Source organism: Amblyomma americanum, chromosome 11 (genome assembly GCF_052857255.1).
Source record: "Amblyomma americanum isolate KBUSLIRL-KWMA chromosome 11, ASM5285725v1, whole genome shotgun sequence".
NCBI lineage: Eukaryota > Metazoa > Arthropoda > Arachnida > Ixodida > Ixodidae > Amblyomma > Amblyomma americanum.
This window is the reverse complement of record NC_135507.1, coordinates 33,388,478-33,416,172: the sequence shown is the minus strand read 5'-3', so window position 1 is coordinate 33,416,172 and position 27,695 is coordinate 33,388,478. Positions and strand designations below refer to the sequence as shown.

Genomic DNA, 27,695 nt, shown 5'->3' with positions numbered 1-27,695 from the left:
GTAACCAACTAACACGTGAAATAATTGAAGCAGCGCACATCGCCTGGTCAAAAGACGCCTGCGTCAGCAGCCCCTCTTTATCGATTGGTCCCAAAGAACTGGCATTTTTAGCGGGAGGGGGGGGGGGGGGAATGATGATCTCAGTTATCGTCCCTGTTTTGTGCAGCATGTTTGAATGACTTGAATCTATGAATGGTTGTGTGTTTTCTTCTTTTTGTTGGAAATGTGTATTTGCCTCGTTCCAAGCAATAAACTTCAGTTGCAAGTCAGCGCTCGTCTGTGTCGTGTCTTCCTCGTGTCCCTGTCATAGTGCGCGCTGTTCTGTTTTAAAGATGAAGATTTCCTCACGTGTAGTTTGCCTCCCGTAGAGAGATCTCTTGCTCACAAGTCCATTTGTTATAGTCATCAACGCATCATCATCAGCTCAACTACGTTCACTGCAGAACAAAGCCCTCCTCCCTCTGATTAAGAGATGCGTCTCGCTTAACTGGCAACCTCCTACGTTTACCTCTCCATGGGGGGTGGGGGGGGGAGGTAAACTTTCTTTAGAAAGGGTTGCTGGGAGACCAGTCTTCGTGGGTGGGGCCCTCACTCCGGGACATCGATAGGTTTTGCTGCCTTGCGTATCGCGCCATTAGCCGCTGATGATCGCCCAGGCTCGCGGTATATACCACCTCATCAGTTCTTTGCAGCGCCAGACCTTCCATAAAATTTTTGACGCTGCTACGTAATTGGCTCCTGTTTATTCCTTTGCGTGTAGATTCCTGTTAAAATGTGCGATAGCGAACAAAACCAAAAAGGGCCCGTCTCCTGATGGTTATCAGACTCCAGTGCAGGAGAAGTGAGGGCGTGTGTATGGTCATTGGGGGCTGCCGATGGCTTCCTCCTCCTTGGCGGGCGTGTCAGCTGGCTCTTTGCTGTGTGCCAGCGCGGACCGGCACATCACCTGAGTGCCGCTGGCCACGACAGCATCGCCTAGCACGTTCACCGCCGTCGACAACCGGTCCCTGCGACCGGACAGGGGCATTGAAGGGAGCTAGGGAGCCTTTGCACTGATATGTCTGCAATAACTCCAGGTTACTGAGGCGCCACAAGGACGAGGATGGAGACGTAGGACAGACAGAAGAGTTGGATATGTACCAACTTGCCCAATGTTTCCACCCTTTTGCAATAACTGCATGAGGTACATCCTTGGTCGCAAGTTTACTGGCCACATTTGATTTCGAGCCGTGTACGGCAGGATTAAAATACTTATAAAAATGGTTTATAGACTTCTTATAGATTATATTGCCTTCCTATATATATATATATATATTTATTTTTGTGTATTCATAGTATACAGACTGTCTATAGACAAAAGTGTACTGAAAGTGTATGCCCATAAATCTATAGATTGTCTATAGACCGTCTATAGCATTTGTGGAGCGTTCTCTAGGATTTGTCTATGGAGAGTTTATAAACTTCATAAAGAGAAGTCTGGGCAGTCTATAGACTGCTTAAAATTTTTTTGTAACGAGAACCCTTGTGGCAAAGACTGGTGAGATGAAGATGCAAGTCCTTCTAACTCTGACAGATATTTGTTTTAGGGGTGCCAAAAGTAAACCAGCGCATGGGTGGAAATAAAACAATGTGGTCTGAACACATTGCACGAAGGCTACCGAGCTAAACTGTTGGCGAAAGAAAAAATTCGAGCGACGCCGAGCTGCTTAATAAATAAGTCATTCTATAGATAAGCTATACGTAACTTTTAATGGTGGTGGCTTAATGGCTTAATATGTCATGTTTGACGCGACATGTCCGAGTTTGATCACACGAGATATGCTGTCGAGATATTTGAGTTACTCGGTAGTCGTTAGTTGGCAGTTATAAATTAGACACGAACGAAACAATTAGGACGACGACAATTACTTCCGCCCCATCAGTCGCAATCACAGATTAGAGAATTAGGTGCGGCTGCAGTCTTGCTGCCACAAAGAAAAACGTTGCATTTTTATACGGTGGCATGGACCAACACCGTGTTTACAAACAGCGGGCGCTCGCGGCGGCGTGGAGTACCCGAGCAGCACAGCTAACTGGCCCAATATTGGAAGTACATTGGCTAATGCTGGTCCTACAATCGACCAGAGTGAAACCAGCATTTTCCAATATTGGGCTGACTACCTCTGCTGCTTGGGTCATCGCCGTCGTCGACTGTAGTGCATGGTTCTCTTTCGGTCGCGTATCATGCCGGAGAAATCGTTTTCATGTAGAGCTGTCTAGGTTGTGTAGTTTGAAAGAGTGTATTAGTGAGCTTATGTAGCGCACACGGCAGCATGTTGGACGCGACGGGAAGTTAATTTTCCGATCTGGAGAAACGCCCAGCTGATAAGAGCTTCTGTTGCGGGGTATGTTTCGCTGCACAAAATATTTGTCACGACGTTTTAAAAAGATCAGAATCGTGTTTAGTTAACTTCGTGACGATGTTGGGTGCGGCGACAAAAAGCCAGTGAGAAAGCTTGACGAGTCCGACGCATCCCACAGAGCCATTGCAGTGATACACAGCATGATGGCACTTCCAGAGAAAAACAAAAACATAAGAGATTTGTCATTAGCTATGCATCAATTCAGACTCCTTGTTTAGTTGATGCGGGAGAGTATATCTCGACCCCTGATAACCATAATTTGTTCGGATCTCAGGTACAAACCATAGCTTCGAAATGACGTTGCATACTTTGTCAGTCTTCTTCAAAGCACTCGCTAACAGTTACCGAACGATTGCCTTCACGAGTACAGTGCGAATCGAGAAAAATTTTTCGCAAAGTTTTGTTTGCACGTGCTCTTATGGTTCGCGCTTCCGTTCCGTATACCAGCCAGTGGAGACGGCGAGTTTTAAATTACTTTTCATTCCTTCACAGTCTGCTCTAGAATGTACTGCACTTTTCTTCACGAAAGTCCGACCACCATAGGTATAGTGAGAAATCAGAAAATTGGTTTGATAAATTGGCAGTAGTTTTACTCTTCTAAACACAGACAGAGCGAAAGCTCCAATACACTTGGTTACGCTTGGTTAGACGCTTGAAACGCCCGTTTCAGGCGCACTGTCAACCGCACTCTCATCCATGGCGAAATGCATGCGAGAGCGGCTTTGCGTCCTTAAGTGAACGCCGAATCACGTGCATAATCACATGACCACATCTGGCGAGGCGGCGGTCGGTACACCGCGGTCGGAGCAGCGGCTGCAGCTGCGCCGGGTCACGTGGTCTGATGTCACAGCCCCACTTCCGGCGCTCCTCCTGCTGAAGGTCAAACGGCAATACTCTGTGACCTTGGAGAAACAGGGTGTAGTGGAGCTCTCGCTCCAAAACTTTTTTGAACGTATCCCTATGGCGGTGACCTCGGCTTTTATCCCCAGCCGGCTCCGGCATCCGCGGCTGCACGCATGCTTGGAAGTGCGGTGCTGGCGTATACACTGTCCCTATCGTGAGCTGAGAGCTCATGGGCAAGCGGGTTTCGTACATGATCCAGTCGGCGTAGAAGATTATCTCAATGTCGTCGACCGGGATGTCCAGGGCGTGCATCAGGTACACCAGCACCCAGATGTTGGCCTCGCGCGACGAGCCTGTGCTCAGACTGGACAGGCCGCACAGCAACCTGCGCACAGTGCTCATCTGCAGGCACACACACTATACACTCATTCTGCACAAACTATACGAGACGGTACAGTTCATTGCTATATGCACGCACGAAGCTTGAGCAGCGCCGATGAAAAAGCCTTGTTGGCTGCAGATTTGTCGAATGGACGTGCGAGTTCTTTTTATGCGCAAAAAATTGTCATTGCGACAAAGCCACGCGAATATGCAGTCAAAGATTTTTCACAGAAATTTCGTAATTTTATTGCTGCACATAGCTCATGTGCTGTCTAACTCTGCGACCTTGTCCTCTGGACCTCTTGCGGAGTAGGCGACATCGTATGTCAAACCTGAAATCTGCTGCTTTCCCAGCTATTCCTGCCAGTTTAGTCTTGGGTTTACAGTTAAAGTTTTATCAGTCTCTTTATTTTTGCTAGGCGACAATAAGGTCATTTTGTGTTTGACTGACCGAGTAGGAAAGAAGAAAAGCTCGAACAAGCAAGCACCTCGCCATTGCACCGCTTTGTATTCTGTCAACGGAGAGACCGATGTGGAGTTGCATGACTCAAGAGTCCTGCAGGCTGCCTCACGTTCTGCTCACCCGATGGTCAGGTACTGTCCCGCTGTGAATGCGATGGCGTTCTTCTGGGCGAGGAAGAGCAGTGTGACGGTGAGGTAGATGGTGCTGCCGTCCATATTCAGCGTGGCCCCGAGGGGTGCCAGGAACCGAGCCAGCCGCGGGTCCATCTGGAGGCCTTCCTCGAGCGCCACGATCACGGTCGGAACCGTCGCGGAGCTGCCCCCGGAATGAATGAATTTGAAATGGAAATCGTTGGAAGACTGGGAAGACGGGACTAGTCGTGGTCATCGTCACCATGACGCTGAGTTAGGCTCAATCACGCTGCTGAGTTAGGCTCGTTGATGGTTCAACTTGCATAACTAACTGGCTCGTCCTGTTATCGAGTAAGGCTAACTGGAAGGCAAATGCGCATTCCTAGAACTTTGCACGTACGCCACCCCCACGTGTACCTTGAGGCCGTGCCGAGAGCCACCGAGACGGGGTAGATCATGTTTCTGTAGAACGGCCCCAGGTGACGGCGCGTGAGCATCAGGTAGAGCGCCGGCAGCAGGACCAGGCTGTGCAGAGCGATTGCTGCCACGTACGCCATCACGTACATGGAGAGGTCGGCGGCCACGGCCTGTGGGCGCATGGGGAGAGCGCGGCCGCATGTTAAGAAACTCCTCGGCTTCCTGTTTCTACGTTGGGGCCGAATAATCAAGCTGCTTACATTTATACGAATATCTCTTAGGCCTAGCCGATGAGAACGTTATTCAGGTGGGCGCGAGCCACAACAGAATCCTTACACTTGGTAGAACGCCAAATGGACTGTAGAATGGACACTCTGGAGCAAGTAGCATCCGTGGTCACGACATCTCTTACATGTGCACAGGGGGACCAGGCAGTAGGAGGCCTTTCGTGATGTCTGCTTAATTGTCTATACCTTTCGTGGCATGAATCTGGGGACTGATCCTACTCTTGCCAACGGAGCCCTCTCACGTTACACTTACGTTCCAGAGCTGTCTCCGTTGGCATAGAGACATAGAAAGGTCTAGAATAGGGTACCCCTTCGATACAAGGGGTTAAGGGGGTAACGTGGTGCCGCTGCGCATGCGCAGGACAATAACGCCCATCGGGTTATTAGGGAGATTTAGAGTAGGTGTCCCTATCGATTAGGATGATAGGGCCCCCTATTCTGTCTTTATTATGTGGCTCTGCACCCAAGGCTATAGGCAGGATAGGGATGGAGACAGCCTTCGTCACCGAGCTGTGTCACTGCGCCAAACAGTCCAGCCAGTAAACGATGAGAGCTACCTTTGTACCGTTACTGTACAAAAACATTCGTAGTCCTCCCCAGCCGTGCCTTGACCGCCCCTCGTCCTCGGGCACGCATTTTGTCAATTTTTTCGCATATAGTAAGACTGCACCATAATAATCAACGTATCCTCCTCGGTTTATAGCTTTGTGCTGTTTATTGTGAAAAACGCACCCCACTTGTTTTCCATGGAATTCTGAGCTGCCAACGTTAGACAAATTTTAAAAACAAGATCTGGCTGCCCGAGAATTAAAAAGTGGCATCCAAAGTAGCTGGACTTGACCGTATTCTGCAGCGGTTTGAAACTTGCGCTTCGGTCCCCCAGCCTTCAGGAGACACAGGCCCGTCTCGTACCCTTTTCTACGTAGTCTTGGCTGCACAGCCACAGAAAGTTGACCACGAGTGTAATCAAAAACTAATAACCAAACTTCAGGAAGCCGTACGCGACCCAGCATTAGACTTAGCTCTCCTTCGGAACTCCACAAGCACCATTGCGGTACTCACGAATTCGTCTTGGAGCACCTTTCTTTTTGAGAAGCGCTCCTTCGCCGCTTTTACGCCTGTCATATGACAGGTTATGCACCCAGTCACATGACTTGACGCGCCAAGAACAGAGCCGTAGAAATTTTCCGCACTCTCTCACTGCCCCTAATCTGGTGCCCCGCCAAAACCTTCACGTCACACCTTGCTCTCATTGGTTGACTGTAGTATAACGTCACGACCTCTGCCAACCAATCCTGAATTAGTGTCACTGCTTTTCCTCCGACCGCCAACTCTAACGCTGTCGCGTTAATACATGACGACGACGAATGAGCGCATCTCACGTGCAAGTGCCGGGCGCCGAGCACGAGCGCCATGCTGGTCGAGCACAGTCCGACGGGCGCGAACCAGAGCAGCATGTGCGTGGCCGTCATGACGGTGTTGCTGAGGCTGACGAACACGTTGAGCACCACGTTCTGGTCGTCGCGGAAGGCGGCCAGCACCAGGCCCAGCAGGATGCTGAAGCTCAGTATGCCCACGTGGTTGGCGGTGGGCGACACGTTCAGCGTGGGACCGCCGTGCCCGGACCCGGCCCCCGGCAAAGTCGCGACGTCCTCTGCAGCGTCCGCAGCGCGCTTTCACTACTTCGGTTTCTCTATCTTAAGACACTGTTTATAACTCGGACAATGTTCCGGGATGCCACACTCGCTTGCGTTCGCAAGCAGCACAGGCGATCCGCCCGATACTGGAAATAGATGGCTTCACTCTGGTCCTTTGTTGGGCCGGCATTTGCCAATATTGGGCCGATTATCTGTGCTGATTGAGTTTTATCTCTTTCAGTGTTCTTAAGCCATCTAAGCTGCTGTCCTTACCCTGTCACTGCAACAGAGTGGCTGGAAGCTGCAAATACACGCCCTGTGAAGTGCGTGAGGTGATGGTGATGCATTGAAAGTCGTACTACACCGCACCGCGGTTAAACAGCAATTGTATAGCATTCACCCCGAGTGAAAACGCGCCGCCGTCGTAATGTATGTGGTGTCTGAAAACTCCAGAGTTCACCTGCTGGCCAACTACTCTGTTTATCCAAATTGGCTGGCCCGCAGGAGCTCCTGGGAACGTTCCCTCAGCATAGATATTAAAATAACTTAAAAGGTAATTAAGTTACATTACTAATTATTCCATAAAATATATATAACGTAATTAAATTACACTACTGATTACCTCTCCCAAATGTAATGACGTATTACATTGCAATTACTTCTAGAAATCAATTCACTTACAATTAAATTAATTTTTCTACTTTTCATCCATACAGAGCCGTCGCGGTGCCTCAGCGGTTATGGCGCTCCGCTCCTGACCCGAAAGACGCGGGTTCGATTCCGGCGCGGCGGTCGAATTTCCATGGAGGCGAAATTCTAGAGGCCCTTGTACTGTACGATGTAAGTGCACGACGCATCAGTAAGTGCACGTTAAAGAACCCCAGGTGGTCGAAATTTCCGGAGTTCTTCACCACGGCGCCCCTCATAGCCTGAGTCGCTTTGGGACATTAAACCCTCTAAATCAAATCAAATCAGATTTCGACCACCTGGAGTTTCTTGAAGTGCACTGATATCGCACAGTAGACGGGCCTCTCGAATTTCGCCTCCGTCAAAATTCGATTGTCGGAGGTGGAATTGCACAGCTCCGTGTACAGTTGGGAAGAATATTCCGATTACTGCCATGTCTGCCCTGCTGTGGGATCGCGCACTCTAAGTCAGCCCATGCAAGCCCACAGTAAGGCACAAGTGGCCTACATGCCTACCTATGTGGGCCCACGTGGTCCGGGTGTGAAGGTACGAGCTTTCTGAAAGCCACCGTCGTCCAATTGCACTCACCGCTTCGGCTCGAGTGGGCCGGGCCGCTGAGCGTGTCGTCCGTGGTGATGAGCTGAAATCACGACAGCGAAATATGAATGTTGGACCACGGGAGTTAAACACGGCGCTTGGAAACTGGAAGTGATGTGTCAAAGCACCGCACAAATTTGGACGGTATACATTAGTGGAGCGGTGAGTCCTTCCTTCTTTCGGACTTACCTACTTTATGTATAGTAATGGTGCAGTAGAGGATGTTTTTCTTATTCATTTATCTATGCCTCAAAATACAATCTATACTTACCGTGTACATATGCGCCTCGATTATATTCGATGGAAAGAGGTTTCTGCAAACAAGAGAACGGTACAACCTGCGGTTATTCACTGTTCACTGACCAGAAGGGAAAGGTTTTTTCAATCGACCATATATATGCGCTAGAGAACTAAGAAAGAGCATATAATAAGCGTTAAATAGCACAGCCTGTTTTCTCTTTCTAAGGCTGTTTATACAGCCTTTTTCCTGGCCTTTCTCGCAACACTTTGTTGCAAAATAAACTTCAACTTCGACATCGTTCCCTGGCATTAGGTGTTCCTCCGTCTCTTGCCTATCACACGCATCGTGCCTTCACTCTGTAAATTAGGCCTTGTCTGGTAACGATTTTACATTCACGAACACACTACAGATCAGGGGTGTGCAGCATTTACATCTGCGCCTAATGTGTATGCCGGTTGGAAGGTACGCCGTCATGGCTGCAAAAAATGTCAAGTGATCGCGGGACTTCGGGGTGGCGCTTATGTTATGGTCGTTGACGGGCAGCCCAAAATAGGGTAGACTTGCAATCTGCAGCGTACAGTGTCATCAATATAGCCGCATCTACAAAGGCCTCTACGAGTGACCTCCAGTTAGCCCTGTCCCGCACCAGCTGCAACTAGTTTGTCTTCAAACTTCTTAATCTCCTCCGCCCACCGAACGCAGGGTTGTACGTTGGGCTTACATAAGGCGCGGTCACGCATTCATTTATACAGGGTAGGACGAAAAGAGAACCCATTGCCCTCATTGACCATAATAACTCAGGAGAGAGAGAGTAGTGCGCAGCGGCTCGCCTGACGAGGTCCAGCAGGCGGTCCGTGGCGGCCAGGGATGTGCGTACGCTGGGCCGGACCTTGGGCGCCTCGACCTCGAGCCGCACCGTGCTGCCGGGCGACAGGAAGACGGTCAGTGCGACGGCCCCGCCGGCCGCTAGGCACTTGCACAGCAGCGACAGGAACAAGGAGCACAGGCCGATGCGGCCGATGACCGGCAGCCGACTGCTGCCCAGGGCGGCCACCACGCTCGAACTGATCAGCGGCAGCGACACGCCGCTCATCATGCGAGAGAACAGCTCGCCTGCGACCATTCCGCTGTATAGCAGCATCTCCAGACGCGGCCGAAGCGCCTACTGACAAAGTTTATTTCCAACAGCGCCGAAACATCGCTCGCCGATAGTGGGACATTGTTTGCACATTGCCACACAGCGAGAGCTCTGAAGACCTCCAGCAAGCCCGGTTCTACGAAGGTTGAAGGTTGCCTTCGAAATATACATGCCGCCTACACACGAGTATGTAACTTCGCATACGTGTGCAAGCTCTGTCTCATGTCCTATATGAGCTGGAACAATCCAAGCAACATAAAAGCGAGATCCCCGCCAATGGCATACCTCTCATCTTATCTCCTCAGTCGACGACTTCAGGCCTTCTTCTTCTAAAGCAAATTGAGGAATTCGTTATAGGATGACTCTATGGACCGTTAACGGGACGAGGAGTGCATTTGGAAGCCATCGTCATATCGCTGACATTTTAAGTCTTCTTTGGAATCTGCGCTTCTACTGTATTAGCCCACAATTCCGGGAAGTTTTTTTCCGGCATATTCTTCTGGCGGATCAAACCATGACACAGTGCGGTTTAGTGGACAGTGTCGATGGCGCACGTCGTGTGGGGCTGGGCAGTCCCATAAGAGGTGCGTGATAATTTGACCGTTTGTTTTGCAAGCCTTGCAAAAACAGCTGTTCCGGTAGCGTCTAGGTTCATTTGTGCTCCGTAAGTTAACTCTACATCACCACTGGTTGGGGTGCGATTGCAAGGCCTAACCACACCTTATCGAGTTAGAATTTGGGCTGCTCGAGTGGTATTTAATGCCACAGATTTCTGGCGACAATGTCAGTAGCATTTAGAAGTACTAATAGCATCAGTCAACAGCGTTGTCAATAGCGTTGGACAATGACGCTGCCAATAGCATTTAAGATGTCACTTTCAACAGCATTTGATATCACCGCTGTCAGTAGCATTTGATAATGCCACGTCCAACAGCACTTGATACGTAAATGGAACCAGGCTCCGCTCAAGATGCGAGTTAGCAGCTTTTCCGGGACCCTGTAGATTTTGTTGTAAACGTACCCAAATAAATGAAATCAAATAATGCGGCTGGCAACAGCACTTGATAGTGCAGCTGGGGAGAGTCACTTGATAGTGCCGTTGGTGATAAACATTAGATAGCGTCGAATTGTCGCTCACCGGGAAAGCCGACGTACATGATCTGTCGGCTGGTCCACGGGTTGTCTGTGGCGCGGATGGCGAACCCAAGTGCTGCTCCGCCTACGAGGCCGGCTGCCATGAGTAGCGGAAGCAGCCGGCTGGACACGCCCTCCACCACCTGCTGAGGACGCTCCTCTTCAGCCTCCACCGGCAGTGGACCCCCGCCGCCCGATTGGACCCCACTCGACGACGACTGGCCTTTCTGCTGCTGCTGCTGCAGGCGTTGCTGCGCCAGCTCGAGTGAGGCGGCCGAATGCAGGGCTGCTGAGTTCCACGGAGAATTTTGGTCGCTGGGTCCGCCGCCGTCCGCTCCGCCGTGCCCGCGTTTCTGTTGGTTTGGAAACCCGCGAAATAGCAATGTACATAACGAAACATTTAAAAAGAAATTGGAATGGACACTTAAGGTTCACCGTAAGGGCATGACGCGATAGCGTTAATGAGTGAATGCACATTGTAAAGGTCGGTATACGCACGCAACATCTTTTCAGACAGGCTGTTCAGGCACCAGCGCACGGTCGTGGTAATAGTAATTGGTTTTGGGGGAAGGAAATGGCGCAGTATCTGTTTCACATATCGGCGGACACCTGATCCGCGCCGTAAGGGAAGGGATAAAAGAAGGAGTGAAAGAACAAAGGAAGAAAAAGGTGCCGTAGTGGAGGGCTCCGGAATAATTTCGACCACCTGGGGATCTTTGACGCGCACTAACATCGCACATCACACGGGCGCCTTTTGCGTTTCGCCTCCATAAAAACGCAGCCGCCGCGGTCGGGTTCGAACCCGGGAACTCCGGATCAGTAGCCGAGCGCCCTAACCACTGAGCAACCGCGGCGGGTGCGCACGGTCGCAGTAATTCTCTTTGCTGTCAGGAGGTTCGTCGGCAGAGAAGCATTAGCGCTGCCGTTGAAATGACAAGCATAGCGTATTAGCTTTAGCGCGAACTTCGCTTGCAGATTAGCGGTGTGCTTGGGCGACAAGAGGGCTCGTAGGGGCTTGACCGGCCGGGCCCTGCATGGCACGACAAAGGAGATGTACTCGCGGGGACGGGGTTCGATGTATGGTTCGTTTTGTCAACAAAACAAGCGACAATTCTTGGATCCCCTTCCCTGCCGCCGCACCGTAGAGGCAGAGGTCGCCCGCATGGCGGGTTTTCGGGTAAACGGAAGGGCCGAGATAGCGGCGGCTTATCGCGGTAGGCACTGGGACGTCTGCCAGGAAGGACGCGTGGAAACGATGCTGCCAATTTGCCTTAACAACCTTAGCGTTTAGGAGGCCGGATGCGATGGCGGAGCGTAAGAGACACGGTGTGAAAGGAATGTGGTGCCCCGGTGTTAGTTTCCATTTCTCCCTGAGAGAGGTTTTCGAGTGCGCTGTGAAGCTTGGGGGGCAGGACTGTAACTTGCCGCTCTTTCTGCTTGCATGTACATGTCTCGGGACAGAGCTATTAGTGCTTGCAAACTGGAACGGGGCGTTCCACGCAGCAGGAGACCAATCATGTGGACGCTTACTGCAATTCGATGTGATCCGAATGCGGACTGGACCTCGAGGCTTTAAAACAGAGCCCGGGAGTCCAGTCGGTTGTTCTGAGCTGTTGCTTGAGGTGTACATTGTCGGATATGCCTCGCTAGCCAGATCCATGCTTCATTTTTGCCCTACCGCGCTGTAAATACTGTTTGTTATGTATATAAACTTCACTTATTCTCTTTGTTTCTTGATGAAGTGCCGCTATCCTCAATTCGTCTTCCTTCATCACCGTCTCGGACGGGGCGCACCTCCGGTGCTTTTTGCTACGTCTTCAAACCCAATCAAGACAAAGAAGAAGAAGAAAATTCACTCCCATATGTGCGGAATTGGTCACTGTGGACTTTCGTAGATTCCTGGGAGTTCTCGTACCCCTCCTAGTGCAGAGGTGCAAAGGTTAAGCCATGCGCCAGTGCCCTGCGATGGCATGTGCTGCCACTAGGGGTACTCGGACAAGCATGTTGCTCTTCGGGGGCAACTTCTAGCGTCCAATCATTAATTTAACTGCAACCTGCCACCTACAACCTTCCACGGGGTCAGTTTGCTCGCACTCCGGTGGGCAGGTTTCCATGATGTCATAACGTCACATGACCTAGGTGGCTACGTAGGTTGGTCGTCCTGATATTTTTTTTGACACAACGCCGACTCCGAGAGAGAGGGAGAAGTGTTTGTTACTGGCGATATATAAATCTTCAGTGGGTGGGCCCCGTTTCCGGGGCTCCACTGCAGATTTCCAGCCGCTCTGTTCTGTCCGCTACTTAGGCCCCGGCGACAGGGTCATCGCTGGCCAGCATCTCGTCCCATGTCGGTTTAGGCTTAAGGTCTGGGAGTATTGTTTGTCGCACGTCCATGTTATATATGCTTGGGTAAGTTTCGACGCCGGTTTGTATGCAGAGCAGGAGCCTGAACGCTATCGCGCTAAAATTATTGGGACCTACTGCGTGTCACGTGGGATGCTGTGAAGCAATACCGGGAGATCTCTTGGACGCGCTAGGGTAACTCCTGTGTGTGGTGCTTCTCTAGGAGCTTCTTTGGGGGACCACTTTAGGAGCCGATGCGGGACCACTTGTTTTTGAGATGGCTCCGCAAGTGCAAGGCTACACTCACTAGAAAAGAAAATACGCAGTAACTTCCGTGATAAGATCGCAGACGGACTGGTTGTCGCGAAGTGTCGCGGAAGGGGCTTGGTATTTCGATAATTGCAGGTGTCCAGAAGTCGGCCTCGCCTATTCAGTGGTGTTCGAGAAGATCTCCGAGCTTTACCTTTGGGGAAAGGGTCGAGACGCGTGTCTTCTTTTGTCATGTTTAATGAAGGCGGCTCTGGGAAGGACCAAAAATCACGTAAATTTTTCACGCTCACCAGGTTACGGTCCTGCATCTTCAACGCCTTGCAGATCTTGGACCGAACACCAAGGAGGACAGGCCGTGAAGACGAAAGCTCGCGCTTGACGCATTCGTCATCGTTTTCACATTAGATGCGTACGTTTTCTCTCGCGACATAATACGTCGACCGAACGCGGTCCCAATTACGTTTGCTTAGAGAAAAAAGAATCCTACCGTAGCAAATAAAAGAGGGTTTTAGAGGGAAACTATGATCGTTTCGCGGTTTTTCTGCAGATCGGCCCCCTACTTCTGCATAAAGAAAAGAAAGACGAGAAGCCATGCTCCCGGTGGTGCACGTGATTACACACCCTGGCCAATCCCCCGCCGTGGCTATGTGCCTGAGGACATCATCATCACATGGCAAACTCTTCTGTCAAAATCGCTTGGATACCATCTGAGTGGAAGCTGGCCAAAGTGATCCCTTTACTTAAAGATCAGGGTGGACGATATGATTTGGATAATATTTATTTTGAAAAGCAGTGCGAAAGCACTGGCTTCGCAATATGCACAACTGACTGAGAAGTTCTGAATGCGCGTTATTTCGTTGCCTCTAAACGCTCCTGTTTCCAGCGATTCACCGCCTGTACCCCTTCCCGGCAGTGAGTATGTGCCATCTTTATTTGAGGCCAACCAACCAGCCTCTGCCCTGCTGATAGTGGGATAAAGCTCGCGTCGGTTCGCAGATGCCCGGTCATGTGAAGGCGCACTTTAAGCGACGACCAAGTTACAACTGTTGCATCCCTTCCGCGACCAATCAGTCACATGGGTGCAGCCGCACAAAAAGCCCGAAAAGGAAAAGCTGCAATGCAATCGAGCAGACGTTTAACACTGAGGTGTGCAGATAAATTAGAATGACTGTGTGGCGGCCGATGAAAATGACAGATAACGCTGTGTGCTCAGTCCGGGCAGGCGCGCGAGATTTGGCGTGACTTGTCCTAGGCCTAACAGCTGACAAAGACGCGACGGCCGGCTGGCGAGCTCCGCCCTTCAAACTGTGGCCGGAAAAGCGTTCGTTCTTTACGCCGTTCGAAACTGACGTTGACTGACCAGACTAGAGTGCAAAAATAACCGCCTGTGCATTGTGAACTGAAGACCCGACATCTTTTTCGAGCTATATCCTCGTCTCCCGGCTGTAACTGACACTCGGCAAAGTTGTGTTCGTACCAACTCTTCAACCGGCAGCCACCTGGTCTCCTCCTCCGTCGTGGGCGAAAGAACTTGTGCCGACGTGCAATCTCGGCCGGTCTTGGCAGTGCTGTGTCGTCGGCGTTGCCTGCGAAATCGGCTTGCATCATCGAAGCCATATCGGAAATTGCTGCTCCTCGACCACCGGCCCAAGACCAGTTAAGTGTGATGGCGATCAGCCAGTTTTGCCGCTTGCATCTTCGAACGTGCAACTCTCTTAGTTTTAGTCTGGAACATCGATCCCGTTATTCACCAGAAATACTCGCTCAAATCTCGGAACTACAGGCGCAGGTAGCACGAAGTCGCGTGTACTACAAGGCGGCCTATTGCACGCCTGCGGCTGATCTACAAACTGGAGGCATTACTGTTCTTTTTTGCAACTTTTTCTGGGCTCAGTGACCGAAAGGGAGGCGAAATTCTGGAGGCCCGTGTGCTGTGCGATGTCAGTGCACGTAAAAGAACCCCAGGTGGTCGAAATTTCCGGAGCCCTTCACTACGGCGTCCCTCATAGTCTGAGTCGCTTTGGGACGTTAAACCCCCATAAACCATAAACCAAGTGACCGAAAGGGTCTCCTGGCAGATAAGCTGCCTCGCATGCAGGAGCAGTAAGGTATACAGGGCGGCGTTAACGAGAAAAAAGTTAGGAGCTCGAATCCCGGTACCACTGAAAACCGACAGACTTCCTAACGGGTCAAGGTATCCGTACACTCGAATTTCTAAGAGGTGCAACACTTTTCAGTATCATAACACTGTAACAACTTTGTTTTCAGAACTGCCGCGCACTTGTGTTTTGCCTCCCGCACCGTTTGAAATTGCGTGCATTCGTATGTTTGCGAAAGCCACAAGTCGTGTATAGCGAGAGCTGTAATTTAAACAAACAGCCGGGCTGCGGGATGTGGCGCAGCTCACTCACTGCATGCTTCGTCTTAGTTTATTTCCGAGCGCTTCCGCAAGTCGTACTCGGTTTAACGGCGTTAAAACTGTCATTTTCTAGAACGGGAAGTTGTCTATGAACGCAATTTTTTCATATATTGTTGCGGAAAAGAATATACCAATGTAACATACCGTTAAGACGATCAATATATCCGCATATCTCCCCTCAGCAGGCTTGAATTTCTTTTGCTATTAATCTTTTTTACTATCGTAATAAGCGGTCCACAGAGGGATTTTGCTACGCATCGAAAGAATGAACTATTACATTCAATATTTCTATAACTGTACCCTACAATATTTCATAGTTGCTAGATGTTCAAGATGCCTGGACTTGCGCATCGCGCGAGCCCGTTGCGCACCGCGAACAGTGCGGCTGCAGCGAGACATGTTTTGCGGCTCAGTCGTCAGTGCTCATGCAGCGATTAAGCGTCGGCGCTTGCGGCCTACAGATCACGCACACCTGTATCCAGATCGGCCAGAAATGTGCGCCATATTCACGTCGTTGGCTCACTTGGCCAAATGATCTCGAACCCAGCGACTACCGCAAGGTGTTGCAAGTGTAAACGAGAGCTTGTCGGCTGCACTAGACAAGACATTGATCGAATCTGGAGTCACAAGAGACATCTACCTTTCTAGTAGCGGCAATGAGAAATTCGACCTAAGGATGTGACAAAACCCGTAGCGGCTCATTGGACCAGTGAAGAGCCTGCAACCATGCCAACGGTGAGCTAGTAAGGCAAACAACAACGAAAGATTGCCGGTTATGTGCGCAGCTAAATCCTCTGCTTCGGGCTTCCAACGACGTCGGCATGATATGCTGCCTCGAGTGCGCTCGACAGTGAACATTTGCTTCCCTCAGTTGTAAAAAACATGAAAGCAGTTAAGCGGATACCGTCGTCGACAAGTACAAGTTGCAAACTTCGCTGTCCCGTCCAGCTACCTCTCATGTGCGCTCGCCACTGACGTCCACTCACATCCACTCATCTCTACTCACGCTCATCTCCCCTCACACTTACCTCCAATCACTCACTCACATCCACCCATTCACACTCACATCCACTCACTCACTCATGGCCACTCACTTTCACTCTCACTCATGACTACCCTCACCCACGTCCACTCATCTCTACTCACGCTCATCTCCCCTCACACTTACCTCCAATCACTCATTCACACTCACATCCACTCACTCACTCACTTATGGCCACTCACTCCCACTCACACACATCTCCACTGGCACTCACATCCACTCATCTCTACTCACGCTCATCTGCCCTCACACTTACCTCCAATAACTCACTCATATCCACTCATTCACACTCGCATCCACTGATTCACACTCACTTCCACTCACTCACTCATGGCCACTCACTCCCACTCACACACATCTCCACTGACACTCACACTCATGACCACCCGCACTCACGTCCACTCACTCGCACTCACGCTCATGTCCACTCATCTCTACTCACGCTCATCTCCCCTCACACTTACCTCCAATCTAATTACTCACTCATATCCACTCATTCACACTCACATCCACTCACTCACTCACTTATGGCCACTCACTCCCACTCACACACATCTCCACTGACACTCACATCCACTTGCACTCACACTTATGGCCACCCGCACTCACACTCACGCCCACTCACTCACACTCACGTCTGTGATTGAGAGAGGCGATATGAGTGCAGTCATGAGTGACTGTGCCAACCTATGCTCTTGCCACGCCTCCTACACGGCTCGAGACCACCTACGCAGAGTTCCAGTGCTTGCTGCTGAAACAATGACTGCGCGCTTCTCAGCAGTAACTAGCATAAGGTGGGATCCTAAGCACTGCACTGGACACGTACGTTTTCTTCTGTGCCCGGGGGTGTGCACTGCAGAGCTCTGCTCTGGTAGTAATTTTTTTAATGGACCGTACCCGAAACCGGCAGAGCCTTCCATTGCTGGCGCGAACAACCCGACCTGTTTGTCCTGGTTCTTGAACTGCGCAAGCGCGCTTGAAGCCCGCAAACGACGCGAGCAGCAAGCGCACGTTTAGGTAACACCAGAGGTTCTTTCTATCATGTACTTGAAGGAGCCCTCCGTCACAAATCAAGCATGTGAATTTTATTTCTTGTATGCATAGCGGCAAGCATTTTGATGGCTTGATGCTGAGGAATAGCCGAAGTGGTAATATTCGACGTTCTAATCTGGTCCAGAAATGCTTTTTTCGTGCCGATAGTGACGAAACTTTGCGGCAATTTTCGGCAGTGGATATGCCACACCATTTTCGATTGGTTGGACGTACACTTCGAACTTGTTCCTTTTATACTCGGGGAAGGGATCTAAATTATGTCTATATCGGGGATACTATGGCCGCAGCTGGCAAAGGAGAGGGTTAATTGGTGGGACATGGGAGAGGCATTTGCCCTGCAGTGGGCGTAATCAAGCTGCTGCTGATGGTGATGGTAACTGTAGCGCTGTGCATTGAACACTGTCGTCATCAACTTCCATCTGAGGCGCGAACAGTTCAGATCAGCTTAAACTTGATTAGAGCTTAACCTGAGTAATATCGTCGCCACACGTGCCGACGGCCCAGCAAAGCAAAACAATGAGCAAACCAAACACATGCTTTCGCACGTGTACATTGTCTCCACGCCGCCGCAAGCAAAAGTGGCTTTGCGGTCGCCTGTAGGCCAGCGACCTCCACACATTCCCTGTAACTGGATGTCCTCTGCTTGTAGCCTCCCACAGACAAGGTTCAGGACCTGGACCTCCAGGTGCTTCGGCCCGAGGAGTGTGTCGCCGTGCCCGGCAGTGGCGTGACAGGAGCGACCGTTCCCGCGGTCCCCGGCAGCGGTGGCAAGACGCGCCAGCACCGGCCGTCGGACGCCATGTCCCAGATCTCGGGCATCCGGCGCTCGTTGCACCATCCAACAGCCTCACCACGCTGCCCAAGTGCGGCGTGGAGATGCCCCGGGAGCAGGAACTTGGACTCGCGCTCCAGGATCTCGATCGCTGGGGCTGCAACGTCTTCAAGGTGGCCGAGTACTCGGGCGGAAAGCCCCTCACCGCCATCACCTACACCATATTCAAGGTATATGCGCTTTTGTTAACCGTCCTGCTTGGGAATCTAGCTCGCTAGCGCCTTAAAAGAAACAAACTTGGGTAACGCCTTGTGGTTATGTCACTTGTTCTGGTGTGTACACGTGCTTCTTTTGTTGATAATCTCACGATTTGATTCCGGGATCTTGTGATCCGGTACGTTTTGTACTGGTAGCTTAACCAGTGCCTACCACTCCTCTGACGCGTCGTCCTATATACTGGTACTATTACTGATCTAGCCTCGCAATGCATAACACTACAGCATTCATTCCAGAGGACCGCGCACTGTTGCGAGGTTCTCAGAGTGCGAGTGCGAGTGAGAATCAGAGTGCGAGATCCCACAGCAGGGCAGACATGGCAGTGATCAGAATATTCTTCTCCACAGCACACGGACCTGTGCAATTTCGCCCCCGACAATCTAATTTCGACGCAGGCGAAATTCGAGAGGCCCGTGTAGTGCGCGATATCAGTGCGCTTCAAAAAACCCAGGTGGTCGAAATATGATTTGATTTGATTTACGGGGTTTAACGTCCCAAAGCGACTCAGGATATGAGGGACGCCGTGGATGAAGGGCTCCGGAAATTTCGACCACCTGGGGTTCTTTAACGTGCACTTACATCGTACAGTACATGGGCCTCTAGAATTTCGCCTCCATCGAAATTCACCCGCAGCGGCGGGGATCGAACCCGCGTCTTTCGGACCAGCAGCCGAGCGCCGTAACCACTCAGCTACCGCGGCGGCTCAAAGCAACTCAGGGTTCATCACATTTTAAAGCAGAGATCATATTTAGAGTCACAAAACAAGTCACAACCTCAGAGAAATACTTTCTGATATTTTTGGGTCTTAGTTCTCCTACAGCAGTGCTCAGTATTTCAATTTTTGTGGACATAGGTGCAGCAGTTGCGCTTTATTCTTGTGCGGAGTACCCCAGAGACGAGGTTTGCTGTCTCCACATTTTTACCTCTTCCTTTGTTCTTCCAGAGATTAATAAAAATTTTTGCAACTCTTCTCTTTCTTTTGCCTCGAATATACCAGGTTCCGAGCTAGCCATCATGTATGACGAGTCGGTGCTGGAGAACCACTCTCTGGCCGTGGCGTTCAAGCTGCTCCGGGACGAGACGTGCAACATCTTCGAGAACTTGTCCAAGAAGCTGCGGCTCACGCTGTGCAAAATGGTCATCGACATGGTCCTCGCCACGGGCATGTCCTAACACATGAGCCTGCTTGAAACCCTCAAGACCATGGGTGAAACCAAGAAGTTCGCTGGCTCCGGCGTTCTCCTCGACAACTACACTGAAAGGATACAGGTGAACCCTCCTAGTCTGCTTTCTTCTTGCTACCTAGAAAACAACCACTGTTTGTGTGTTCAAGACTGACGAAGACAAGGCCGCTTGTCGAAACTTCAGTTATCAGACTTAAGCTCCACTACAAACCCTCACTGTACTTGTTCAAGCCACGTGCCTGCCTAACGGCCTTAAATTTCAGGCATAAAGTCAGCCCCTTAACTGCTCCCTTATGCATCATCAGTAGTAGTCCAACCAAGTACACTCGAGGACAAAAGTGTTCCCACTGATCTTCAGTTATACTCAGGGGCAACTTTCTGTGGCTGTGCAGTGGAAGCTATCAGCGTGTGCCCCAAGCTTAAAAACCTATCTCTCTCCCTTATGAGCTCGTGAAAAGAGCACTCTTGTGAAAGCCTTATGGCTTGCCCTCTTAGCTTCCACTGCATAGCCACAGAAAACTGTCCCCAATTATTTTGCCCTCTCCTGCTCTAACTGACCTCCTTTACTTGATTGTGTTGTCTCCCCCAAAATGTTTCCTTTCCCCTGGTAACTCCTTTTGTTACCCTGACATAGCAGGGGCTTCCCACTGTTGTCACATGTGCTTCTTAAGCCCACAAATTTAAATGGACAGTGTCAAAGCTACCTCATGGTGGGCTTAATCATGTGCTGGAGGAGAGGTTTTTCTGTCTGTCTTTCCCAGGTGTTGCAGAACATGATCCACGGTGCCAATCTGAGCAGCCCGACCAAGCCACTGGAGCTGTACAGGACGTGGGTGGACTTGGTCTTGTCAGAGTTCTTCATGCAAGGCGACAAGGAGCGCGCAGAAAACCTCGAGATCAGCCCTATGTGCGACAGGCATACGGCCGCCATCGAGAAGACACAGGTGTGTAAGCGAATGTAGAAATGTCGCCTAAAATTTTCCCGTGTGTAAACATTGAAAGTAGTGTGTCCATTACTCGAGTTGGGCGGGTTCTATGTAATGGTTCTCTGGGCTGTTTCTCCAGCCTGTCTGAAGTTCAGTGATCAATTTTCTTCACTGTATCCAGGGGAATTCCTTCAGAACTTAAGCAGGATAAATGTAACAATTATTTATTTATTTAGTTAGAAATACTGTCAATCCCAATCGGGACCGTCGCAGAAAGGGCAAAAACAATTCAACAAAGCAAGTACATAAAACAGCGTTGCAGCTATATGTGAACAGAGGCTGTTAGGATTAATTGCAATGAGAAATAACATGGGAGCGACAATTAAAGGAAAAAGAAATAACAACATAATATATTACACAGTAGAAAGAACAATTTTCATTACATAAGATAGAGCACTGCAGCTGACGAAATGGTGTCTATAATGCACATTGTAGAGCTACTAGGTGCGCTTCATATCTCTCCAAAAATTCTTCTAAAGATGAGCTGGTTACACTTGAGCTGGTTACACTTACATTCCATTCTGTAATGGCTAACGAAAAAAAACGAATGTCTAAAACAGTCTGTATTGAATCGATATTCTTCCAGTGTTTGTAGCTTATGTCTCGTCGTTCTTGTTTCTAATTTTGAAATATACCTTGTACTGTCTATGCTCACCGTTTTATGCATTAGCTGATAACGTGGTTTCTATAGTGCAATCCTGGGGCGGTTTTGTAATGTGAGTATTCCAGCGTTGTTTATCAGTTTTGTGGGTGATTCTATTTGTCTGTATTTATTGTAGATAAATCTTACAGCTTTCCTTTGAACTCCCTCTAGTTTTTAATTAGTTTATCTGTAAACGAAAGCCAGGCTATATTCGCATATTCAAGTACAGGTCTCACAAAAGTATTGTAGGAAAGTAATCTAATGTCTTACAGCGCATCTCGAAGGCGCCTTTCGAGAATGAAATCGTTTCAGTGCAGATGACGTGATTAAGTTCACGTGCGAGTCCCATTTAAGATCAGATGATAAAATTAAACCAAGGTATATATGTTGTGTAACTGCGGGAAGCGGGGTATTGTTTAGTGTGTATGAAAAGTCCGATACGTTATGTTCCCTTGTAATTCGCAAGACGGCTAATTTTTCGATAATACTTATTTGACATTTAGCGCACCAATCAGAAACCGACTGTAATGCATTGTTAAGTGTTAGATGGTCATCTGGAGAATTAATTTCATGGTACAGTATGCAATCGTCAGCAAAAAGCCTCATTTGAATAGGAATGCTAACAGGTAAATCATGGATGAAGATTATGAATAAAATATATGCGAGAGAACATTATCCTGGGGCACACCGGACGTAACTTCAGTTATGTTGGACTTTTCATGGTTAAATTCCACAAACTGTGATCGACTAGCTAAGCAGCTTTTAATCCAGTTAATGATTGGTCTTTCGCCTAGTGTAGATTCCAACTTTAGAATTAGTTTATCGGATGCACGGTCGAATGCTTTAGAAAAGTCTAGTAAAATCAGGTCAATTTGCTTTTGATGGTCGGTGCTTAGTGAAACGTCATGTATAAGTTCGATGAGCTGAGTGACGGTGATAGTTTTTTTTGCGAAATCCGTGCTGAAACAGCGATGTAATTTGTTTACATTCAAGGAAGGATGGTATATGTTTCAATATTATGTGCTCCAGTAGTTTGCATGCGGTACTTGTAAATGAAATGGGCCTAAAGTTAGACTTGATCTTCATCTCCAGATTTTTGGATAGGAATAATTTGGGCCAATTTCCAATTTACTGGAAGGGAAGATGAAGGTAATGATTTGTTAAAAATAAGGGATAAGTATTTCGCCATCCATTCTGCATATCTCGTTAGAAATGCATTGGGTATATTGTTTGGTCCAGATCCCTTTTTGGAATCTAATTTTAGCAAGAGGTTGAGTACACCAGCCTCATCAACTGTAAGGGGCTAAAGGCATGTGTTGGGAACGGTTAAATGTGGTAGGTTTCCGTCATCACTAGTGAAGATTGACTGAAAGTAGTCATTCAGTGAGTTTGCTCTGGATTTGCTTTCTTCAGGGCTCATCACCTTAGTATCTTGTTTTTTAGGGTTTAAGTATTGCCAAAATTTACGCGGAGAATCTTTCAGGAAGCTACTAAGTTTGCAAGAAAAAAAGTTCGCTTTGGAAACTTTTATTTTTGATTTCATATTACTGATTGCACCTAAAAGAGTAGAACCTCCTTTGATACTGGGTTTTTCTTTAAAGATTTTCTCAGCCTCTTGACTTTTCGCTTAGCATGAATGATGCCGCAATTTATCCACGGGCTATGTTTATTTGTTTTCTTAGTTTTAACTGGTACATAGTTATGCAAAAAAAAAGCTATAATTCGGTTCAATCTTTGCCACAGTGTTTCAGTGTCAGTGCTACTTTTTAGTGCAAGCTGTTCAAAAGAAGAACGTTCGTAAGATAGGTGGTCGAGTATGCTGGTGTCGTCTGCTCTGTAAAATTCGGGAAATGATAGGAATGATTTTGAGGGCGTTTGCAGGTCATGAATGGTTATATCGCAGAGTGTTATTTTGTGATCTGACATACCATCTAGAAGCTGTAGCTTTGATTTGTCTGTAGGGAAGTGATCACTAAGAAAAACTAGATCTAGTATATGATTGAACTGCTACCTTGTACACGCATTGGTTGATTTGTTATTTGACTCAGATTAAACGTTAGCATGATATCAAAGAGTACATCTGCGTGTTTAGATTGATGCTGCATAGTATTCCAGTCAATCAGGTAGATTGAAATCTCCCGTCAATAATTTCGTTTTTGGCTTTCTAGCTGTATGGCTGCGCCCATGTGGACGTTAATAGAAGGTTATACAATACCGTGGCCCGCTTCCGCGCGCTGCAGTGCGCACGCGTTGATTGGTGGCGACTCGTGGCAGGCGCGCACGCAGATGACGGGTACGTGGCGCCATCTGGCGCTCTCAGGGCGATCTGCGCACGCGTAGTGGCGCCCCGTGGAAACGTATCATGGTAGCGGATCGCGGACCTTACTATTCTCTAAAGCCTGGACTCCATGTACGCGAAAACTCACGCTAACGCGAAGACGGCAAGCGACGAGCAACGCCGTCGCGCGAAGCAAAATGCATGTGTCGCTTGCCGTGTCGCTCGGATCTGCACCCACAGAAAATTTCTCTCGTCGCCCGGAAGTCCCTCACGCGACTGGCCAATCAGAGCCCCACAAAGCCGTTTCCGGTTTGTCCACGGTTTCTCACGGGTACATCTCACGAAACCAGCCCGTCGTCTTGGTCATAGCCACCGTCGAGAAAATATTTGGTTTTGTAGCTGAGAGGCAGACCCGCATGATTTAAATAATTTAAACAATCTACTTGTTGGGTGCGGAGGGCTAACAGCATTTGGAGCGGGCTACGCGAGCGGGCGTACTGCATGCGTGTCGAGCCGCGGGTACCGGCGCTCGATCCACCGTGCCGCTGCGCTCCAACTGTGCAGAAACACTCGCGGCGCGCATTCTCACTGGTAAATTATAGTTTGCTCGCTTACAATCAAATTGCGGTGGCATTTTATGGGAGTGTTTTTACTAAGCCGGAGTGCACAGGCACCGAACGAAAGCACACCTCCCCCGTGAACCCGTGATGTGACTTCGTCTCCGCAAGCACGCCAATGGCTATCTCCACTGCCACTACACCGCTGCCGTAGAGGCCATTGTACTTTATTGGCCCATCTCGGTGATAAATCATCTTTGGGTATCTTTATAGCTTTTCTTTCCTTTCGTGCTTTGCAGGTGGCTTCCATTTGACTGACTGGCCGCGGAAGGGATTCAACAGGTATGTCTTAGTCGTCGCTTTAAGTGCGTCCTCACGTGACCGGGTATTTGGGAACCGATGAGTCTTTGATCACAGTAACCGCAGGGCAGCGACAGTGGAATAACGCGCATTTAAAACTTCATCTTGAGCCAACGAACCAACCCTTTCATGCATATTGTCACAATTATGCGTATTATCAAGTCACTGCTTTCACCATTATTAGTGTGCTACACTCAACACTTCAGTTCAAAAGCATTGGTTGAGGCGCTTTTTTTCTGCAATATGTAGATGAGATAAAAGTTCAGTTTGGATGCGCCTGCCTCGCAGTAACCACGAAGTTTGATTTTCATGTTTAATTTGATATTATGACGACAAGCTCATCTTCGGGAAAATAGTTACTTTACCGCACATTTCTTACAGTGCCCTTCGGACAATTAACAGCGAGTAACAAAGAGCGGTTGTCTTTCACCGCAGTAATTCGTGCATGGCCACCATTAAAATGGAGTAAAAGTGTGTGCTCCCTGCCAATGACGAATCTAGATGCGCTGCGCAAAACGCGTCTATATATACAGTGCTCTAGTCTAGAATACATTTTCGGCTGCCTTGTACGTCAGTTTATATAGAAAAAAACTACGGTATGCTGCAAAGGTTAAGATCGCAAACCATTTCGTACCAGCTATGGAAACATCCAACATGTGGACTGTGGACAAAAAGAAAAACAAATTTGTGAAGTTTACGCTTTAAGAAATTGAAAAAGCGATGTCACGAGGAGAGGACTTGGCTACGACGAATTTAGGAAGAAATTTCGATGAAAAACAAAAAAACATCTGCTCTACTCTCGAGCTCGTGCAAAGAAACGCAGGGTGCAAGCTATTGGTGTCAGACGATTATATATGTCTGAGCCCTTTGCTTTCAAAGTACGCCCCTTGGTGCGTTAGGTGCGAAGCATTGATATCTGGAACCCTGCAACACCATAGGCAGCCCCATGAGCAACATCTGTGAAAGCTCTAAAGGAGAAATGGAATTTCCAGCGCTTTATCTAGTGGCAGCGTCGGACACGACACTCTGCAAGCTGTGTCCTGAAACTACACTGTTTCCTCACGCGAATGGAATACAATGCTGCATGAATAGAAACCTCCGCTAGTGTCTGCTCTATCGAGAATGAAAGACACATGGGTGGCCGCATCTTGGCGCTAATACATACTTGACCGGCGTAAGCTGCTGGCCGTAAACTTTTAAATCTCGACAGTGATTTCGATAACTTTATGAGTTTCAAAGAAACCGTTAGATAATGTTCATCAAGGTTACTTCGCGTGTTAAAGAAAAGTTACTCCTGGTAATTCGCTGCTGAAAAGCATGAATAATTAATTATTTTAATCGAAAGATCATATTGGTGCTTCATTTGAACCAAGGAGCGCCACATATCGCTGAGAGTGATGAGAATCAAATAGAATAAAATGAAAGCGTATGGCATTCTACATTGGCTCATGTTAAAAATCTGCGACAGTACATACCTGCAGAAAATAAAAAAATTGGATCCTTCTCGTTACAAAATATGTTCTATTCACATCGAAAAAAAATATTTTTCCACAATAACAATGCCTCAAAGTGTTAAAGTGTTACCCTTACCAGACATTGTCGGTATCCACGTTGCCCCTCGCCCGCCAAAGGCACCTTTGTCTGCCTCTTGTTGCATGCCGCAGCTCATCCCCTACCGGCCCCTCCGGAGGAAGCGGCGAAGAGGTGCTCGCGTCACCACGTGGACAGCCCTCCTTTCCCCCTCAAGTCGTCGGCCAGCGGGCCCAGGCGACCAGAACTCGTCTCCCGTGCCTGCTGCCTGCCTGGTGCGGCGCTGCTCCTTGACCGCGAATGAGGGAAGCCGTCCGAATTTGGGGGATCACAATAAACGGATTTGCCTGCGGGCTATTCATCAGTGGTGGTGTTCTTCGCGGCCACAGCTGTGGTTCGAGCTAGCGGAGTGGTGTTGGCCCTGTGTGCAGGGTCCAAACCGCGCTGGAAACCGCACAAATTCTCCAACAATACCCCACGAATAATTCCAGCTGAGTGCAAATTGCACAACATTGACGCAACACATTGCACACAACAACACTGCAAACCTGGGCCCATCACTGTGCGGTCATCTTGGAACGGTGCAAAGGACGGGACTGGAGACCAGATAAGGAGATAAGACAGTAAGTTGCTGTCGACATTTTTGTTTTCAGATACGCGTGGTACGGGATTTAATTCTCCGACATAACTGCAACATACAAAATACCACATTCCCGGGGGGGGGGGGGGGGGGGGGGTACACATTTTACACATTTGCAACCAGAATAAAAGAGTTTTATTCATCAGAGCTTTCGCCATATACCTGTTTCTATTCACCTCATAGTCTCAACAAAAACGGCCGCAGATAAGGAGAAAATAAGCGCTAATGAAATGACCCGTGTGGCCTCATGTCCAGTTTCTTGCCCTCGACGAAGGATTCCTAAAACCGTTCCTAGTTGAGCCATGCGTGTACTCGCCATGAACTCATCAGCGAATACGCGGTGGTAGGTGGCGCCGCAGACGCTAGGCGTTTTCTATCAGGAGTGCGCTGCCATGAGGCTCCAGCAAAAGTCACCGAACGCCTGAAGATTAGTCGTCTTAGCACATTATTCTTCAGAGCTTCCACATTTCGCCTAATGGCAGCGCACTCCCGGTAGAAAACGCCTAGCGTCTCCGGAGCCACCTACCACCGCGTATTCGGTGTATGGGTTCATGGCGAGTACACGCATAGCTCAACTAGGAACGGCTTTAGGAAACCTTCGTCGAGCGCAAAAAACTGGCGATGATGCTGGACAGGCCATTTCGTTAGCGCTTAAATTCTAATTATCTGCGGCCTTTTTAGTTGCCACTATTAGCTGAAAAGAATCAAGCGGAAGCAGCGCAAACTATGACACATAAAATTTACTTTTATTCTCGTCGGAAACGTGATATTTAACAAAAAGACAAAACTTCTCGCGAGCGGTGACTTTTTTTTTTGCTGGAGAATAATTGCAGTGCAATCCAGATTGGAAACGCCTAGCGCCTAGTTTTCGCTTATCTGTTTTCATGACGAGTTTGCCTTTATTCTCATCGGGAATGTGTAAAATTTAACTAAGCGACGAATCTTCTGGCCATAGGCGACTTTTTTTGCTTGAGCGTAATGCAA

At 49.0% G+C, this 27,695-nt stretch overlaps 1 protein-coding gene and 1 pseudogene across 2 annotated transcripts; one reads left to right on the top strand and one right to left on the bottom strand.

The window, feature by feature from the left end:
- Positions 1 to 739: 739 nt before the first annotated feature.
- On the bottom strand, positions 740 to 13,339 carry LOC144110461 (excitatory amino acid transporter-like). The gene is made up of 9 exons (XM_077643369.1): positions 13,262 to 13,339; positions 10,363 to 10,711; positions 8,917 to 9,199; positions 8,117 to 8,159; positions 6,307 to 6,597; positions 4,638 to 4,807; positions 4,210 to 4,404; positions 3,496 to 3,630; positions 740 to 1,007 (listed from the first exon to the last, which is right to left on the bottom strand). Exons 1-9 carry the CDS (start codon positions 13,277 to 13,279, stop codon positions 860 to 862), a joined length of 1,632 nt encoding a protein of 543 aa, XP_077499495.1. The 5' UTR covers positions 13,280 to 13,339; the 3' UTR covers positions 740 to 859.
- A 6,194-nt stretch (positions 13,340 to 19,533) lies between these two features.
- LOC144109547 (3',5'-cyclic-AMP phosphodiesterase pseudogene) lies at positions 19,534 to 24,495 on the top strand (annotated as a pseudogene). Its single transcript, XR_013309616.1, has 3 exons — positions 19,534 to 19,802; positions 20,479 to 20,661; positions 24,481 to 24,495. The product of XR_013309616.1 is annotated as a 3',5'-cyclic-AMP phosphodiesterase pseudogene (transcript).
- Positions 24,496 to 27,695: the final 3,200 nt, after the last annotated feature.

Excerpts from the sequence above, each read along its gene's own strand:
- LOC144110461 (XM_077643369.1), bottom strand. Across the intron at positions 9,200-10,362 it reads CATGTACGTCGGCTTTCCCG|GCGAGCTGTTCTCTCGCATG; the intron begins GTGAGCGACAAT and ends GAATGGTCGCAG. Across the intron at positions 1,008-3,495 it reads TTCTACGCCGACTGGATCAT|GGACCGGTTGTCGACGGCGG; the intron begins GTACGAAACCCG and ends GTCCGGTCGCAG.